The sequence below is a fragment of the Cololabis saira genome, chromosome 13 (assembly GCF_033807715.1).
Source record: "Cololabis saira isolate AMF1-May2022 chromosome 13, fColSai1.1, whole genome shotgun sequence".
NCBI lineage: Eukaryota > Metazoa > Chordata > Actinopteri > Beloniformes > Belonidae > Cololabis > Cololabis saira.
The window spans coordinates 27,476,684-27,497,124 of record NC_084599.1 but is presented as its reverse complement, the minus strand read 5'-3'; the positions used below and the strand labels follow the sequence as shown (position 1 = coordinate 27,497,124).

Sequence of the window (20,441 nt, the reverse complement as noted above, 5' to 3'; positions counted from 1 at the left end):
AATGTGATCAGAGAGACAAGTAGGACAGGACTTGGTGTGTCATCTGGAAGGAAATTAGATAAGGATACTTGGTGCTGGAATGAAGACGTGCAGGAGAACATTCAGAGTAAGAAGAAGTGGGACATGAGAGGACCGAAGAAAGTAGGCGGCAGTACAAGGAGATGCAGAAAAAGGTGAAGGTAGAGGTGGCAAAGGCCAAACAAAGATGACGATTTGTATTCTAGGCTGAACAGCAAGGAGGGAGGGAACGACTTATACAGGTCGGTGAGACAGAGAGACAGAGATGAGAGGGACGTCCAAAAGGTTCGAGTGATTAAGGACAGAGATTGTTGACAGGTGACAGAAGATGGGAAACTGGAAAGAATATTTTGACAAGTCGCTCTTCAACTGATGTTCACACCCAGACTCATCCCGCCTGAACCTCGTTACAGAAAAAGTATCTACTCGGCACGGTTAGACTCCTAGTGGGAAAGTGCCAAACCGAGTGGAGGCGAGCCAAACCGGGCTGAGTAGGTACTAGTGGAAAAGCGCCATTAGAGAGTGAAAGGATGCCTGAGGACTGGAGGAGAAATATGCTGTTGTCAATTTTTAAGAACAAGGGAGATGTGGAGAGTAGGGCTGAATGAGGGCTGAACAATGTTGGAAAATAATCTAATTGTGAGTTTTATTTTGTGGATAGCAAAACACGCATGCAACTCAACATATATTTGGATATCACTTTCTGTGCATTTAAGTTATTTATGAAACAACTTTAAAGGAGCTTGAGGCCGGATTGTGGCAAGATTTATGAAAAAAATCCGTATACATTTTAAGTTTTCTAGTAATAATGTCAGATGAAGCGTTCCAAACCCAAAAGAATGAGCCCTCTAGTGTATCTCTCCTTTGCCTTGAACAGGCTGTGTGCTGCAAAATGTGCTGCAATTCGGTCCCGAATTTCCCGCGCTGGGCTGCGGATGTGACGTCACATGACGCTGCATGCGCGTTCTCCCCGTTCTCCCGTGCCGGCTTCACTGTTGGCTGCAGTACCCCCAACAGCCATCGTGGTGAAGGGTGGCGCTAGAGAGTCTCATTTCTTAAAAGGAGCCTCAAGCTCCTTTAAGTTATTTATGAAATAACTTTAATTCCATAATCAATACATTTTGTCAGGTTGGCAAGTAAACATATTAAAGAACTGTCATCTCACATATTTGTTAGCAGTGCTTTGGCATAATTATGTATGTTTACTTAATGAACCCATCATAGATCAAAGAAATTGTTGGCACCCATCTTGAACATCAGCAGTTCATGTTAAGGTTCAATCCTTCGAATAAAAGGGCTGTGGGACCTTTTTCTATCTTATTACCATGATACTTTTCACAAGCACCAATTTGGTGTTTTTCAACACCTTTAGAAGTCCAGAGTGTACTGCTGTGACCAATAACGTCTTAATTTGCACAGTCACAGTAGCAGCTCTTCACTAAGGTGTTGGAAGTGTCCCAAATTTAGCAGAACATCTAGGTCACACAAACACTAGGTCAGTTGTGCAATACCAACGAGGCAGATGTTAAAAAACACACGGATGTACACAACGGCTTAAAACACACCTGTAAACAGAGTGTCCTTGGGGCCGGTCGGTGACCGTTCTCCAAGCAGATCGAATCATCAAAGTGCAAAACGGGCAGCACGCAGGCGGTAAAAGCTTATCGTCGCTGTTCCTAAAATAAAGCAGAAAGATGGAGATGATGATAGTTCGTTAAATGGTCAGAGACTATGCTGTGTAGCTACGTTTGTTTACTTTGTATAGGTCTCAGCACCATTTCCCTTTTGCTGTGTTTGTGTGAGGCTGCCTTGTAAATATGGGTTCAGCCACACACACTGCAGTTTAGACGTATATTTGTGTTTTTGCACAAAAATGTGTGTCGTGTGTGTTGTTGCATGTCTTTGCACAGTAATAGCATAGACTCCATGGAGTAATAGCATAAAATCCACGCCTCAACACTCACATCTAGTGAGCCAGTCACGTATTTAATCACACAATTTGACACGGCGCGTGGGCCCTCAGGTTGTGTGTTAAATTTCCTTCTCCGTTTTTTTTTTTATTTTATTTTTTTAGTCGTTTTTTTTTTTTTTTTCCTGGCTCTTTCTTTGGCATGCTTGGTTTATTGTGCTGCTGTCTTTGCCCCCTCTTTCATTTTTAATATTCCCACTGAGGCTAAATGTTTTTGAGAAGAAAAACAAAGGCAGCAAAAGAAAGAAAAACATGTAGCGGGTCATAGAACAGGGAAAGAAACATGAGATCATAAACACAAAGAGTCGGTAAGCAGCGCTTTATTTCTCAGACGCGCTGTGTTTGTCAAGTACGATAATGCAGACGAGAACATCTTCGGATGCGGCCCCGGCAGAAACTTGCAGGCAGGAAGATTCGGTTGACAGAAATGTTTATCCTTTTACATACAGAAGCAGCAGACTGTACAGCAAATATGCCGTCAACATCTGCTGTTAGCAACACTAGGGTCTTGGGTATAATTGGCTGTTTGTTACTTCTTTTGAATTAAGCTCTATATTTCACCTTACTTACTGTTTGCTTCGCCTTGTTTGGTGTCATTATTTTCAGCACAGGCTCGCCTGTGTGGAATTGCAGTTATTTTTTTTATTTTGGCAGACTGTATTAACACATTGGACCTCAAATTACACAAAACCTTCTTTACCGTGACAATGACAAACATGTTTAACGAACCATTGCTACAAAATTACATACACTTTTACATTACAATGCAGACAATGACTCACACCGTTGATGGATTTCCAAAAAATATGGAGGAAAGTGGGTTTCAAAACCACAGACTGTATAAAACAATGATGAAGATTTAGTCACGTGACTTCAGAAGAGCTTTGGCTACCAGCTCCAGCAAAGGACTGCGTATTTTACGTTCCATCACCAGTCAAAAACCATTCCATTTGCAGATTGATTGTTCAGGGTAATCAAATTGAAAGAGGGGTGTGTGAGAATGACACATCAGAGTTGAACTGAGGTCTGCTGTGTAGAGATGGAAAACAAACATCTGATTGTCTTAATTAGTGGCGGCATCAAGCGGAGTCTGAAAGTACGAAACTGTTGTCTCTGCTAACTTTCGTGACAAATTTGCTCCGACTGTGACAACTCAAAAGGAACTTTCTTTGCAAGGACACAAGTATTGACCGTCCTCTCTCTGATCAATCAGCTCTGTTAAAATACAGCAGATTACTCCCCGCGTCCCAGTGGAATCAACCTCAGTGTAAAGTTGTATTAAAATACCTTTGATTTATTTTCTCACCATTAAAACAAGATTATTAGGCTTCATAGAATATTAAGTTGTTAAGCTTGTTATTCAGTCATTACATGCATGTTTTTTTTTTTTAATTAATTTTCTTACTGCCAATCCCTTCTCCTGTGATGTTAGACCTTCATCCTTGCTTCTTCCCTCCTTCACTCTGCTCATCCATCAGGTCGCTTTATTGATCGCATCACAGGATTATCCTATTCAACATGACGTCTGGGAGAAGACGCTTGTCACGGCAGATACACTATCGATTATCTTTAACCAGGGCCTCCTTGTGACACGCACACATACGCGCAGAAACACAATAGGGGAGAAAATGGAAACAATTTGGTTGGAGGTAGCGTGATGTGGGAGAGCTGGGGACGTTGCTCTCTCTGATGTGAGATGAGTGGGTCTCTATATATGCAAATTTGGTTATAATATTTGCTTTGAATTATTATGTAAATTGGAGTTTAGCCTTTATCTGTGACATTAATGTTGCCATGTTTTAAGAAAGATCATGTCAGACTTGTTTGAGACAGGCTCTGCTTTTCCTCATTAAGCTCTTCTCTTCTCTTCTATACATAGTCAATAATATCCCTTCTGTCTTTTATTCTTCCATTATTTCTTCAGGATGGCCAGTCCAGGACAGTAAGGCAGTTCCAATTCACCGACTGGCCTGAGCAAGGTGTGCCCAAATCCGGGGAGGGATTCATAGACTTCATCGGCCAGGTGCATAAAACCAAGGAGCAGTTTGGACAAGATGGACCTATTTCTGTCCACTGCAGGTGAAGGATCCGTCATGTCACGCTTCATTTTCTTGAGCACAGTGCAATAAAGATGCAAAAGGTATCACGAGTTGTATATTTTAATGAAGAGCGCCCCGCTTTGCCGCTCGCACGGTTGGCTGCCTTTTATCTTTTAGACACACTTGCTATCTTAAGAGGTGTAAGGCTGTAAGTATCACAACAAGATTAAATCAGTCCTTAAGATGGTTATTGTTTGGTCCCCCAGTTCCTCCTGAGGTGCCGCTCTAACCGTATCATCAGATATGATTCCTCTTCTCCTTTCTGCCTCTTTAGAGCGCTACCTCCGCACATCCACAGGCCCTTCTCCTCCATAATTGATAAGGCTGAGATGTGGCTTGGCATTTGCAGAGAGGAGACCTATCAAATGAAAAAGCCATTCTTTTAGTTTTTATGGTTGCTTCATGATGCATTTTTATCACCTCAGGTGTAGCTTCCAAGGTAACTTACATCATTAACTCCTCATGCTGGATGATGGTAAAAATTTGATATTTGGTAGTGGTTGTTGCCAAGATTATTCATATTCACTGTTGGACCTTGAGGAGGAGCCATCTGGTTGAGTTCTGACTTGCTATTCCCGCGCAATAAACTATGATTACACCTTATTGTTTTGTATCACTTATAAAACTTGGGATATTTTTTCTTTGTTTGATTAGCATTCAGAAACAGATACTTTGATTTCACGGCAGTTCCTTGAGACAGGCTCAACAGTTTTCTTTCTGGCTCGTTAAAAATAGTTTCAACTTTGAACCAGAATGTCAGTTTTCTCTACATTTCCATCACACAGGCACCAGGACATGAGCTATCTTGTCTCGATAAGGAAAATGATGTCACCAGCACACGGCCCTCCGGGAGATGTAATATCTGTCGTTTACCGTTAAAGGGGTGGGGGGAGGAGAGTCCTTCAATTACTGAGCTTGGAGTAATGGACCAAAAGGCCCTCTGCCTATTAAAGGCATGAGTCACGTGACCGTGAAATCATAAATCATAAGGTTCTGTTGCTGCTGATCAGGTCACACACAGATGTAGAAAGGCTGATTGCTCCGGAAAGACATTGCTCTTGCGAAGCGATATGAAGATGTTGTCAGATCTGCCGGTGCAGCACCACCTCCTGCTCCTCCTCTTTCATCCTTTGGACTTGATCATCCCCTTCAGGAGGGCTTATGCACTGTTTTGGAGGGTTTTTTTTCTTACTATTGTTTTCTTGCGCTAGTCTTTCCCATCTGTCATCTGCCTATTCCGTTAATCCTCTCACTTTCTTTTCCTCTATGCCCTTTCTCTAGGATTTCTTTCCCTACGCTTGTTCCCTCAGCCTCTGTCCGATAGACCCACATGCCTTTTGTCATTAATTGCCTGATTACGTCCCGTGAATGGGGACACCAAATCCTCTCAGTCTGCAGTGACTCGTCGAGCTTTAAGTTTCAGATCGGGGGAGAAAAAAGAGGTTTTGAGAGAAAGAGAGGGAGAGAGAAGGTTGGACTGAATCTAAGAGTCCATGTGACACACTGTGACTGCAGCGGCTTTGGGTGGTCTTGGAAATATAGCGACGTATTGGTGGTGGGGTTGAGTTCTGCATGATTTACACTGCTGTGCTTGTTATCTATCCACATAAGTCAAAAAATACCAGGTACCTTTGTCTTCACACACACACACACACAAACGCACTCGTTCATTTACTTGCGTACAAGCCAGAAGTGTCTGCAGCAGTCATTTTCACCCCTCACTCAACAAAGTGGCATCAGAGGCTGGAAGAAGCCCAAATAAATCTGTTGTCATATCAATTATTGTTCCACTGGTGAAGTGGAAGTCATTTCACAGCAAAGCAGCTTAGAGAGGCAGCTCTCAGGATCTGAGTTAAGACTCAAGACTGTATTTCTGAAGAGCAGCAGACTTGAGGTTTTTTTCCCCTCGCACACACATGGGAGGAGGGGCTTAATGAGACGGAGTGTTGTTTGTGTGATTTTGAATGCGTGTGTGTGGATGTGTCTCCTTGAGGACGAGAACACGGGCACACATCTAAGTGGATTCGCAAGGTTCTCGCATGGAAATTTTCTCCTTGACATCAATGTCGTAGCTACCGTTTAAGGAGAATTTCTGGCTCGAGAAGTTTTTCTTCTTTAACTAGTTACATTTAAATCCTGCTGTTAATACGCTTTTCCATTTTTGGGAAATGTAAGTGTCTGAATAATTTCTTGGAGGCCTCGGTTAGATTAATCTGGCTATTGAAGTGCATTTAAAGACGGGACGGTTACCTTAGAGCAAAAAGTGAATTGTTTTGATGTTGAAATAAGTCGGCGTGATTGTGTGTGTTACAAACATTATCTCATGTATTGTTCATGCAAAACATACACATCACATCGTGTTTTTTTGTGCATCTAGTGCTGGAGTGGGAAGGACCGGAGTCTTCATCACCCTCAGCATCGTCCTGGAGAGAATGCGTTACGAAGGTGTGGTTGATATCTTCCAAACAGTGAAGATGCTCCGGACACAGAGACCTGCTATGGTCCAGACTGAGGTCAGAACTCACACAAGACCGGCACCAAAACATAAGAACATAGTCAGAAAATATTGTACTTACTTTAAATGTATTGAATAATCACAGCAAACTCCTTTCTGATGATTTATCCCCCCCCCCCATGTGTTTTTCTCTTCTACAGGATGAGTACCAATTCTGCTATCACGCAGCTCTGGAGTACTTAGGAAGCTTTGATCACTATGCAACGTAAAAAGCCATCTCTTCCCCCAGAATCCTGTTGCCCCCACCTCTACAGTTTCCTGAGCCATAGAAACTTAAATTTGAAACGACGACAGCAGATGACAATTTCACCACCTCTAATTCAGACGTACCAAACAGGATCCTGTAGATTTGTAGAAAAACAAAAAAAGAAAAAGAAAACATTATCCCAAACCAACCTGTTTAGGGTAATTCCGATTAAATCACGAGGAACAGGAGAAAATTGCCCATAATTTAAGAAGATCGTCAGTGGGGGGGGAGAATCTGAAGCTGTGGCTCAAGCTGTGGGGCGGGTATCGATCAAAGTGTCAGACTGCTTATTTTACCTCAAGTGTTTCAATGTGGAGGACATTGTAAACATTCGTGGACGTTTCTCTTCTGAAAAATATCTCTGTGATACAGCAGTAACAAGCAACAGAAAAAGGAGATAAAGGACCGTGAAAGCAAAAATCAAGAAGAAGCAGATGGATGTAGCCAAGACTGGGAGACTTTCTTGTTATGGGTGTGAAAGGGGTTCAGATATTTTTATCCAAGGTTTTTGTGTTATCCACCAACGTGGCCAAATCGCTGCCTCTGTAAACACAACTGGCTTTCAAACAAGATCACTGAGACGAGTCACTGAGACAGCAAAGAGCAAGATTACTATGATTTGGAATTAAATAAGCCTTCAGTTTTTCTACTGTTCCCGTAATATTATGCATAGGTTGCGTGGAAAAATTACTCCAAATCACTGAACTGCCTGTTTTTAAGCGCTCGGAGCTTAGAGGAGGAGCCGTCTGTGGTCGACATGAAGAAGCATCAACCCATATTGTAAATCTCATAGTTTAATGAATTGCGGACATGTGTAAAAGCCGTATCTTAAACCAGGTAACCGAGGCGATGTTGAGAAGTACCGCAGTATATTTAGAGCAAAGGTGCCCCTGGACAGTTCCATGTCTCATTCACAGGATAACCGGTGGAAAACCTCGTCTGGTGCGGGAATTTTCCTCTTGGTCTCATTTTTGATTGGCCGGGAAAGGAGAAATGTCAACATGTCCCATGATTTTTTTTTTTCTTTTACAATCACCCCTGTATTTGGAAGTGTGAAATCTAGGGAATGTGGCGTTGACATCCACCATCGATCCAGTGGGGAAGACGGTTTTGGAACAACCAAACAGAGATGGCCGTGAAGTCGGGCCTTCTCTGTGTACAGTGACCAATGCTCATCATCGTTGTTTGGAAATTTCCTGTCTTTTGAAGAACTATCTTTTTCTTTATCCTTTTTTTTTTTCTTGGATTTATTTTTTATTTTTTTTGTCAAAAACCAAACATGCTGCTTAACCCGTGTATGCTGTACATGTGACTCTTGAAGGGGAGGAAACTGATGAACAAAAGATGCCAGCTCTGCTCGCTCCTCGTGCCCCGGACAGGCACGTCTGAAAGTGCATCCACACAATTTCATCATCCACACTTCCTTCTTCTTTTTTTTTTCTAACATCCTCTGAAATCATCTATATCATTTTACAGGAGACTTCAGAGTGGCAAAGACCTGTTGCAATTCCAACGCTGTAATTAATGTGGTTGACTAATCGATCCTATGTTCCACTGTGTGTGTTTGGTAAATGGTGGATAAACAAAAACGATGCTTTGGTTTTATGCCCCACATTTTATATTTGATGTTTTTGTGGGTGACGCAACTAGACCGAGCAGCCATTTTGGATCTCGATGCCATAATGTGTTGACAAAAATCTTTCGGTAACGAGTTACACATCCCTGAGATAAAACAGAATAAGCTTGAAACAAATACCCCTGAAACAACTGCAGCGTGATGCACTTATGCATACGACTCTGATTTAAGGGAAGGCAAAAAAAGAAACAGAAAAAAAGCTTTTGAAATCTGCGGGTCTTATTTCGAGAAACAGCGCTTTTGCGTAAGCGTGGGTACGGACTTTTCAAAGGTGTCTGGTGGGTGTGCACTAAAACCAGAGGGATGGATAGAACTGTGTGTAATCTTTTCTTATTTCCAAAAAAGCCTTACTGTTATTGTAACATTATGAAAGCATTAATGTTGTATTATTATGACTTCTTTTACATTATGTATGTCTACTTTTTGTTTCCTTTTTGGTTTAGTTTTTTTTTAACAGAGCTGTTGTATCACTTTTTTTTAATTAGCAGGAAAAGAGAAATGCTTATCTGTTCATATTATGTTAAAAGACATTCTATTTTTTCACTGTAGAAATGTTAAGTATAACATGTCTGTCTGTGTGAACATGTGTGTTTGTGTGTGTATGTGTGTGTATACATACACACACACGCAAACACATTAGACACTCGCACATACATATATATTTAAATGCAGATTATGAAGATATATCCAAACACTTACCATGAATTTGATTTTACTCCTCATCTTTTTTAATACCTGCGGGTTCTTACATTTGAAAATGTGATTATTATTATTTCCTTTTTATAAATAACATTTAAATGTTATTCAAAAAAAAAATAGAGTATGTCTCTTAAGGAAAACAGGTGGTGCCAGCGTGAACCGGAGTCTTTTTTTTTACCCTCTGATCATTGGGTAAAGCCTGTATCAATGGGGAGATGCCATTTTAAAAACCTTGGGTTTTTTTTGTTTATTAACTTTTTTAGCCTTGATATTACTTTTTTTTTTGTTAATCCTCAAGTATCAATCAAAAATTTCTGAACTGACCATTTTTATCTATATCTGATCAACTTGACGTACTGTACCTTGTATGAATTTGTACAGACTCTGACCCTCGCAATGAAGACAATTCTCTCAAAGTCCTTTTTTTTTTGTTTTTTTTTTACTTATATTTTTAGGTACAATGTGGCCATTCATTTTATTAGATATCCATTATTATCTAGAGTATACCTGTAAATAAACAAATATATAGATTATATGTATTTGTATCATTTGACCCTCAAGATCTCATATTTTAAGTGATAACAAAAAATGCACAGCTGAAGGTTTTGCTCATGTCCAGCTTCTTGGTGTTTGTGGAGCCTGTTTTCTCAAACGCTCTTTCCCTGGTCCTGCTCCCTGGTCTTTAATTACCTCTCTCCTTTTTTTCTGCTTATAATTTCCCCTTTGAGCAGTTAAACTGGGAAACATGCCAGCTGCAATTCCCACAGCCATAGCCTCAATGAGGGCACAAAAATCGGCTCCAGTGGTCTCCTAGCTGAATTTGAAGCTCGGAGGTGAGTTAGGCCCCTGTGCCAAGTTCCTGTTTGAATCAACACTCATTATTTGCGCGGAAGCATGCGACTGGAGGCTTTCAACAACTCAGAGACCCAAGCGTGTTCTTCAGTCTTTAACAGCTTCCCTCAAATACCCCAAACATCTCCAATTGTCCAACTACCTGGGATGCCGAGGTGTTAACCCATAAATGAAATACAGCTGTGCTATAGGCCATAACTGGTTCAGTCATGACATGACGCTTTAATTTCTCCTCAAAGTATTTTGAAAGCCTTGTATCGAACCATGCTTATATCGTGTTTTATTTGACCATGTTTCATTATGGGATGCCGAAAGAAGTCAGGATTCTAAGAAAAAAGCAGCAGCGCGACACAACCAAGGACAGACCAAGACAACCAAAAACGTGCTGCAAATTCATAATTTCCAGCATGTCATTTCCAAACAGTGGGGACCTTGAAATGTTTCACGATGAACTGAAATCCTTTGGGATTCAAAGAGACTTGGTAAAAGGGGCCCATGCCAAAACTGAAATAATGGTCATTCGAAGCTTCAATGTGTTACTCTTTTGACTTCTTGTAAAGTTGCGAGACTTCGGAGAACAGCCGCCAAATTTACTGGAATATGTTGCTGAATATTGGGGGGGTGGGGGACAAACAAAAGGACAACACCTACAAAAAGAAAAAAATAAATGCCATCAAAAGAAATGGAACATATACAGTCATCCTGACAAGTGAAAAAGAACCCAAACTCAGCAAAATAGATTTTCCTTTGTATGAAGGCCAAGTGCTATCACTTTCAAACTGTTACTTCTAACTGAAACAGTAATTGGTTTAAAGCCACTGTGTATGTAGATATGTTGACTTTGTATTAAAGAAATGTTGTCTGAAAACCATTTTGCATGGGATTTCTTTAGCTCTTACAATGTTTTTGTCCCCTCAGCTATTCTCCATCATGCTTGGTTGTCTACCATCTACAATGAGGGGAGCAAACACAACAACTTGCACATTATTTAAAGCCTATATTTATATGCAAGACTGTTTCTGAACTGTTTCAAGACAGCTTCATTGGCCCTGTTTTTCTTATAAACCATTGCACAAATGTGACTACACTTGCAGCAGATAATCCAGGCAACAGTTTGCTCTCAGATACATACACCCCTCCACATGGTTCATTCCAGTTGCACCCTGTAGTTCATCAGTCTATTTAAAGACCAAAACGCTGTCCTTCTTTGCCTTGCCAACCCATGCACAACTTCTAAGCTTGCTCCTATTCAAAAGCCTCACCAGCAGCCCCAGCATCCACTTGTTGACTCCAGTTCTAAGGATGAGGACAGGGGTTAAGTTTTTGATCATCACCCCCAGTATCTTATAGTGATTAGGTTGGAGCCTAGATGCTATCATCTGTTTGTTCAAATAATGATAATAAAAAATGGGTATATATTGTAGTGTGAATTGACCAAATTTACTTTTATAGTCTTCTGTTGCTCTGGAACCAACTTTTTGGGGTTGTGTTGATGGCATCATGGTAAGAATAAGCGTATGCATCCATCTGTTTTCCTGGTTAATCCTGTTCAGGGTGAAAGGGGGTGGAGGTTGTCCCTGCAGCCACAGGACATGGTCTCCAGCCAATCACATGGCTACCATGGCTCAGATACATTACAATTCATTTCGGAATTACCAATTACCAATTGTAAAATGCTTTACGTGCAGCATTCCTGTCTTTGAAATATGCCAGGCGACAGCGGTAAACATTTTATCGCTGAAGATTCACAAAAAATAGAAAATATCCCCAAAAAATAGAAAATATCCATTCCAGTATTTCCAATATTTGTTCAATTTTCAAATAAAGATAGGATTTTGATGAGTGACACAAAAAATATTATTTACATAATATTTTTTGTGTTGTTATTTATTTAACTTAAATACTGGCTGAAAATAGATGATATGCCCCTATCTGTTAATGTGAAAATGTGCTGAGAATGCTTTAGCTACATGACTTCAATTGCATTAGTGCTTACTTTGTGGAACTTGCATAAAAAAAAATAATTTTAAATTAAATCTGTGAACAGTAGAAGTGATGAAGCAAAACAGATGGCGTATCCTTTTGTTGGTAGATAGCTTGATTAGCTCCCTCCTATATTTATCCACCAGCTACATTCACAAGCACATCCTGGTGTCCTTAAGCCCCTCTTAAAGCCTGATAAATGCCATCCAGACAGGATGATATTGACGCAGAGGTAAACCCTCACCTGGTGGTATTTTCTCTCTCATACATGCTTAAAAGAGTCTCTCTTCAGATACCTGCTAAAGTAAAAAGTCTGGGTTGTGTAGGTGTTGGGGCCAAACCTTCACCTTACACAAGCTTTCTTATTGCTTTCCATTCCGACCTGTAAATAAAAAAGGGTGTTATTTAGCTATATTGTTCAAATATTCGCTGCAGTAACTGAACCCTCTGGAGAATCAGGAAGGAAGGAATAATCAGAAGTCATCTATACCCAGGATGAGGAACATAGAGGAGTATAATTTCACATCTGAATCTACTCAAATCTTATACATTTATAGCAGCTCAGTAGAAGCTTTTTTTTCTTCTTTTTACTTTGTTTTTATTGCTATTGTTTTTGAAAGCTTGATGACAGCACGGGTGCTTGGTGGCGGAGGTGGGGGGTTGTTGAATGTGGCATATAGAGAGTATATCCCTTCCTTTTGCCATAAAGAGGGCTGGGATGGGCCCCAGCAGACTCTTGTGACCCAAAATAGCAATAAGTGGGTATAGATAATGGATGGAAGGTTGAGACAAATCACGGCCCACCTTATCGCTGATGACCACAGCTGACGGTACGTGGGGCTGCCTGCAAAATAAGTAGGTTTTCATCTTTAATGTAGTTACAGAGTGAAGAAACCGGAACAATGTTCACTTATGGCTCTCTTTAATTATAGCGCAGTCGTAGACCAAACTAAAGCGATCTCTAACACACTTTCAAGGTATATAGGCTAGTAGCTGTTGGGTGTGAGGGATGAAATTAAAAAGCTATTTATAGGCCCTGTTTAACTTATTTCTAGGTCTCCACTAAATGAAAATGTGTTACCCACTTTGAGGGCTGTTTTGGTTTTTTTCAAGTGATGTTTGTGAAGTTCTTCTGAGTTTCTGTAGTTTGTGCCAAACCTGATGCAGAGTGCAGTCACAGCACTCTCAGTCTGGAGATGGGCAGTGAGGCTAACAGCATTTCAGAATCAGGCCGTAAAGGTGTGAAATTTCACCTTTTAAAACTTCTCAAACATCATAAACGTCATAGCAGCTTGAGAGAACTGTAGTTGATTTACATGTAGAGGAGCTGAGAATTACTGATGGACATCATTTCTAAAAAGATTTCAAAGATGGAATGTGTTTGTACTTTTCCTGGGAGTTTCAGAAGAAAATCGTCACCGTTTGATTGTTATTGTTTTGGAAATAAGAGCAGGGAAACTGTCACGTAGAGCTGAGAGGCAGCTCGTGCCGCTGCACAATAACCCAGACCAACATGGATGAGAATGGTGATAAAATGAATAACCGGGAGGTCATGTGGTGTAAATATGGTGTTTGCTTAAATTTGTTAGAAATGTATTCAATTCAATGCGACTACAGGGCAGCATGCAGCCCTGGTTAACATATACAGAAGAGACAAGAGAGGGCAGACCAGCACAACAAACTACAAGAACAATGGAGAGAAATTATACTTACGAGATATTTCTAATTAATAACTGTGGATTGAGCTTAAGAAAGGAAAGAAGAGGAGAGGAAAAGAGGTGAGGAGCATCGCTCACTGGATCATGTTGGTGTGCAAAGGTGTCAAGTAACGAAGTACAAATACTTCGTTACCTTACTTAAGTAGAAATTTTGGTTATCTATACTTCACTGGAGTGATTATTTTTCAGACGACTTTTTACTTTTACTCCTTACATTTTCACGCAATTATCTGTACTTTTTACTCCTTACATTTTAAAAACAGCCTCGTTACTCTATTTCATTTTGGCCTTTAAAAAAAAACTATCCAGTTAAATTGCTCCATCCGGATAGAGTGAATTTGGTTGTGGTTGTTTCAGATGTTCTTGTCCAGTTTTGTTCTTACATCCGTTCCCTCAGATTCCTGCAACTAAACTTGGATGTACATTCCAATAAAGGTTAGGATAAATGATAACATGCCTCTGAAGTTTGACTTTTTGCACCATTACAATACTTATAGGCAACTAGTCATCATATCTCCTGCTCTCTGAAACACATGTTAATGCTCAATAGTACACATATATGGTTCTTTAATATATTTGCATTATACTAAGATGCATTCATTTTCAATGGCTTTTGTCCTTAACGGCTTTTTCCCCCTTACATTACTTTTACTTTTATACTTTAAGTAGTTTTGAAACCAGTACTTTTATACTTTTACTTGAGTAAAAAACTTGAGTTGATACTTCAACTTCTACAGGAGTATTTTTAAACTCTAGTATCTATACTTCTACCTGAGTAATGAATGTGAATACTTTTGACACCTCTGTTGTTGTGCCCCTACAGCGTAGGTCTGTAGCAGCATATGTAGGATGAAGCTATGTTTAACACGAGCTGCTGTAGTCTTGTCCTGTAGCTGCAGCTTTGACTACTGGCCCTAACAATCTAGAGTTTACACCAACTATAGGCTTTACTAAACAAAAAACATTTTAAGTTTGGTTTTAAAGGTGAAGGTGGTGTCAGTCTCCTTAACCCAAACTGGTAGTTGGTTCCATAGTAATGGTGCCTGATGGTGCCTGAGCAGAAGACCCGCCCTCCAAATCTGCATTTGGATACTCTAGGACAGGGGTGTCGGGATCCAGTCCTCGAGGGCCGCAATCCTGCATGTTTCAGATGCTTCCCTGCTTCAGCACGCCGTGATGAAAGGAGCTGTGACACCAACAGAGCTGTCCAGACCTTGATGACAAGCTGGTGACGACCATTCATTTCAATCAGGTGTGTTGATGCAAGGAGACATCTAAAACATGCAGGACACCGGCCCTCGAGGACTGGATCCCCACACCCATGCTCTAGGAACTATACGAGTAAACCTGCACTCTGAGAACGGAGAACTCTATTAGGGATGTAAGGCACTATCAGATGGTACAAATATCGCGGAGCTAGGCCGTTTCAAGCTTTATACTCAAATAATAGAATTATTAATTGGATTCTAAATGTTATGGAGTGCCGATGGAGGGAGGCTAACATAGAAGAGACGTGGTCTCTCTTGCTGATTCCTGTCAGCATTCGCGCTGCTGCATTTTGGATCAGCTGGAGGCAATTCAGAGAATTACTATTTATGAGGTTTGAGTTGGTGTAGAAGTTGAAAGCTTTTTCTCCATGCCGCTCATTTTGAGTAGCTGGTAGATCAGCTCACCATCAGAATTCCTGATGTTCCGAACTGAGGTTTCTGTGGTCATTGTTCACTAATAGAATGGTGAAGTATCCCACAAAATTATCCACAATCGAGCTCCTTCACTCTCTCGTATCCATATTGGACTTTCATGCGGATCAGTTGATGATGATGTCCCTCAGCATAATGGATCATCAGCTTGCGCTGCAACCTGACAACATTCTGCTAAGTAGCAAGGGAATTGCCTTTTTGTGATTAAAAAAAGGGTAATATACACAGGATGACTCCCTATTTCAAGGAAGATGTTACTAATTGTCTGTTCGAAGAGATGTTTCAGTTCATTCTGTTCTAATAGTGGCGAGCCAGCAGACCGAGCGTGAGGGTAGGCAAAGTGAATTAGGGCGGCGATTATGCAGTGATTCAGACAGCGCCTCATTAGGACCCAGCTAAGCAAGCAATCAACGAATCGATGTGACAGTGGACCCAAAAGCCACAGAATTTTGTAATAAATGGCAAAGCGATAAATTGGATTATCCACAGCCCCGTGGCCAAGCTCTTTCTGTTGCAAATGACAAATCAATCCAATCATGCCACGAAAGAAGCCAAAGAACCAGAACAGGGGGCCTTGTGTTGCACCAGCTGGGGAGGTTATCCGTCTGAGATGTGTCTTGTTAGGAGTGTAGTTTTCCAGAGGTCATTTCTGTATGATATTCAGGGCTCTAAAATATTCATGGCAGACCATTAGATGTTTATGACTGCCATTTATAAGAGGAGATTTACCGGCATTTGAACAACAGCCAGAACCATACAGGTGTCAAAGGGCTGCCGTGCCACATGCCTACTGATTCACCGGGAAGGAAGCACAGCTCTTCTTTGAGGATGCACTTGAGCAGCCATGGATCACCAATAAATAAGATGTACAGGCAGCAGAATCTTCCCTTACGGCTTAGATCGCTTGCACTATATTCAAAGCTCAAGAGATGATTCGGCTACATCAACTTGTCAAATCATTGTCACTTGAGCGTCACCACTCACAGCTGGAGAACAGGTTGAGGACACTCCGGTGGGCTGAAATGAGCCGGTAGATGATTTAGAAATGTTAACGGTTCAAATATATATGTGTAAAACTGGAAAATGTGAAAATATTGGATCGTAAATATCAAAAAGTGGGGGAGAAACTGTTAAAGGGCTTTGCTGCCACCTGCAGGATATTACGTGGTATTTCATCACCGTGGTGACAAATTAACGTTGACGATGAGATGTACTGAAGTGCAGTCTTCTCCACAGGATCTTACTTTCTCTATGCTAATAGACCACTATAATGTCCTAGTGGTGCTCACAGCTGGGAACACTAACAGCTTTTACTAGGTAAAATGAAAAGCCATTGTACTGCCAGATTAGGTAATATTTAAAAACACACCAGGCCCTGGCGGTGAACTGCATGTTCAAACATCTGTCAGCAATAAACGGTGGCATTTCAAAACTGTGCTGTGACATGACTCATGTTCATGGCTGGTTATTTCATATAATCTGTCTTATGTTCTCTGGTTCCTTTCTGCCGTCTCCTTATGCAGCCTGAGCTTTACCTCTGAGTGATTGCCGCTATTAAACACCAGCTCCTGTTTGAGAGGAAAGGCAGTTTCCTCTCTCTACTTTCCAAACACCGTCCCCCCCCTCCCCTCCACCTCGCTCCTCTTTTGTCCACTGTTCTTTCTCATCTAAAGTTTTCAGTTTCATCAATATTTGTACACTGTTCTTTCCTCCTCTCATTTCCTCTTGGTTATATTTGCCCTTTTTAATCTAAGGAAAAACACATAATAACAGCAAGATAAACAGTAGTTGTTTCAACCAAAGACAGCTGTTTGATCTGAGTTGGTTGCAATTTTGTTGTGCTTGATTGTTGTCTATGTTTTTAATGTAGAAATTTAGCACAAACAAATTTGAAATGTTTTTGGCTGATTACTGCTCAGCTTTTTCCACAATCTTTTAAAGCTTTCTGTCTGATCTTCTGTTCTCTTGAAGCTCAAACATATTGTCATAAACCCCAGTTCATATGATCTTTAATGCAACTCTTCTGGGTAAGGATGCCTGATTTAAGAAGAGTAAATGGACCTTAGGCTGCACATAAATCCTGCACATGGGGCAATATTTTCCTGCTCTTATTTGCCTCTTGGATTAGTCTTACATGACATGTTTGATCCAGTTTGTACTGTTGTGTATTTGGGTTAGCACTTAAGAGGAATTTGCGGATGTCTTGTTAAAGTGTTTTGGTTTTTTCCTTCCCGTGCCCGTACAAGGACAAGGAATGTCACTGGTACTACTGTTATATAATGGCTCCGTTCTAGTTACAAACAGCCGCCATTCAGTTTATGGTTTGCAAGAGCTGTAAACTCTGACGGAAACGTCTTCAAAATGTGCTTCATGTCGGGGTAAACCATTTTTCTATAGCTATTAGACAAAACTCATTTAGACTTTGGTCTCAAATGTCATATGAAACATTCAGTTCATCAAGCGAATGGGTCCATTACTTTACAGATAATGTTTCCGTAGTCGAAAGCAGAGCATAGGAACCATGGCAGTGAATAAAACCCTACATTATTATCTGTTCTGTTGGGCTCTCATGTGAGTTCCACCATAATGATCAAGGATTTATGAAACCATCTGCACGGGAACCATTAAAGCCTCCTTGTACACATGTACATTTGAGCAGAACAATTTCACACTCCAGTAGCGTGAGAAGCTGAGAAATTGAGTTTAGGACAAAAACTAATTACAATGCATTGCAATTTTAGATCAAGCAACACAGACGGAGCCCTCTACCGGAGCTAGATGTGGTCAGCATCTCCTGGTCAATCCAGATTTGCACATTGCAAACTCAGCCATACCAGCCCGAGCCCACAAATACAAACGCCAATAAAAAGAGGGCGTTTGCTAAATGCTAGATTCACTTGAGTTTACCACATATGAAAAGAGAATCACCACCACTATGTCCTTCATGTGCTCTTTACGGGACGAGCTGGAATCTGCCGCCGCTAATGCTGCAAACTCAGTTTTGCACTTCTCTAGACTTGGTTGCGTGGCCGAACCAAGATTATGTGAACATGGATTCATCACTTGCTCTGCACAACTGTTGAAGGACATGTATTCAGACTTTTTTGATTCTTTACAAGTTTCCACAAATTCCAGTGGTCTTCTCACCCCAGTCCTAGCAGCTATTTTTAAACACTAAATTTTAGATGGATGCATTGCACCACTGCTGGTCATTCCCACTTCTTTCACGGTGTCTTTTATGATTGGCTTTAAAACTTTGTGCACCTTTTGAAACAAAATTTGGAAACAAATTCATCAACCTTAGGTCCTGTTATAACATAAGATAGCATTATAGTACCTATATAGTCTATTTTGCCTAAAACATAGAACAATTAACTCACACAAAAAGTTGAAAAGGCATATATTTGAAAAATATATTTTGAAAAGTAATTTTTCTAGGCTTAAGAACATATGTTGTGGTATGAAGTGATAAAAAAAAACTCCAACTTAAGACAACCTTATTAGTTATTTAATTAGGGCGGCCTGAGTCATTCAGTTATTCTGTTCTGATTTGCAGTGATTTGTGACATCACAGACCCAACGATGAGTATATTGTCCAGCTTTCCCATCTTTATCTCCACCCAATTTCACATTATGCAGCACTCACGGTTCTTCTACAGTCTGTATTGCAAAGGTTTCATTCTTATTTCCAAAAATGCACACCTTACTGGACAGAACAGGCGAGCCAAATTTGTAGAAATGGATGGTAATGGAAATGGCTGTGAACGGGAGGGGTACCAGACCCATTTCATAAGAGAGCATTTTTGCTAAGTAAATTACCGTGGCTAGACATGGCTAATTATTCTGTGGAAAATGTGAAAGATTTTCAGTCGTCACACATGTAAATATTACCAAAATCCCTTTGTCTTCAACCTTATACAGTAGAAGAAAATCTTGCCAGATGACGCCTTTGTTATGAAAGCAAGATGTCATCATAGCACCATCAACTACAATTTCCCAGCTTGGGATAAATAAAGTATATATCTAAGTTTATCTATCGATCTATCTATCTATCCAGCAGGGAGATGCTTGGACTGAGGCCACAGAAAAGTCGCTTTAATGGGCCGCATTTCAGTCCCAATGTCAGATTTGTTTCACTGACCATCAAAAGAAAAATAGAACAACAAGAGCTGGTTTAGGGGAAAGTTGGCTGTATATGTGAGCACCTAGTCAGAAAAATGAATCAAAGACATGAAAAGTAAACACATGTAATATTTATAGCAGGCTGAATGTAGCACATCTGCTGCAACCAAATCAGGAAGGAAAGCTAGGAAACAATGCAGATATTGTGAAAGTGCAAACTGATGAGCTTATTAATATCACTGCCACGTCATAAAGTAAGTAACTGATTACAGATGCATCTGCATATGCTGCAGGTGACTCTCGCTGAAGCAGTTTCAGTCTCATTCTCTCAGATGTAACACTGAAAGAACATAAAAAACGATTCAGATCACTGGGGTTATTGATATTAATTTCCTGTCATCCAAGTCCTCAAAGGTTAGAAAGGATTTTAGTTGTCCATATGTAATTATTTTTTCAACATGCAAACATTGTTTGATGCTATTTGGCGGCTATGATGCACAGCTCACAGAGACCACAACAAGGAAAACCTTTACAGCCTGGATATTTAAGTAATGACAAGATGAAAAAAAATACAGCTCAAAGGCTAAAAAGGTTAACAGAAAAAAAAAATTGGAAGCAATTGGATGTGTTTTCAGCTGTGTTTTGCAAATACAGAACAGTCCCTTCTGCTGAGATACATTACAACTCTTGCAAAAAATATTTTCCAGTGAAAGTTGTCAGAAAGGTTTTATTCTGGGAGATATAAAAGAGAAAAGACTCCCCCACTGGTCAAACATGTCTTTTTTGAATGTGTTTGAATCTGTAATAAACACAGTTTGTAAGGAAATGAGGATTTAAAATGTATTGACTTTGATTATCAACCACAGTGAAGCTGCTGCATCGG

At 40.4% G+C, this 20,441-nt stretch overlaps 1 protein-coding gene across 7 annotated transcripts in view; it reads left to right on the top strand.

Moving 5' to 3' along the window:
* ptprsa (protein tyrosine phosphatase receptor type Sa) overlaps window positions 1-10,903 on the top strand; it is a 228,068-nt gene extending 217,165 nt beyond the window's left edge. For all 7 annotated transcript variants that reach the window (XM_061738512.1, XM_061738513.1, XM_061738511.1 and 4 more), the window contains 3 exons: window positions 3,912-4,066; window positions 6,464-6,599; window positions 6,742-10,903. In XM_061738512.1, the coding sequence (XP_061594496.1) occupies window positions 3,912-4,066; window positions 6,464-6,599; window positions 6,742-6,810 (360 nt within the window). In that variant the 3' untranslated portion in view covers window positions 6,811-10,903. The remainder of the gene's footprint in view (window positions 1-3,911; window positions 4,067-6,463; window positions 6,600-6,741) is intronic.
* The last annotated feature ends 9,538 nt before the right edge of the window (window positions 10,904-20,441 follow it).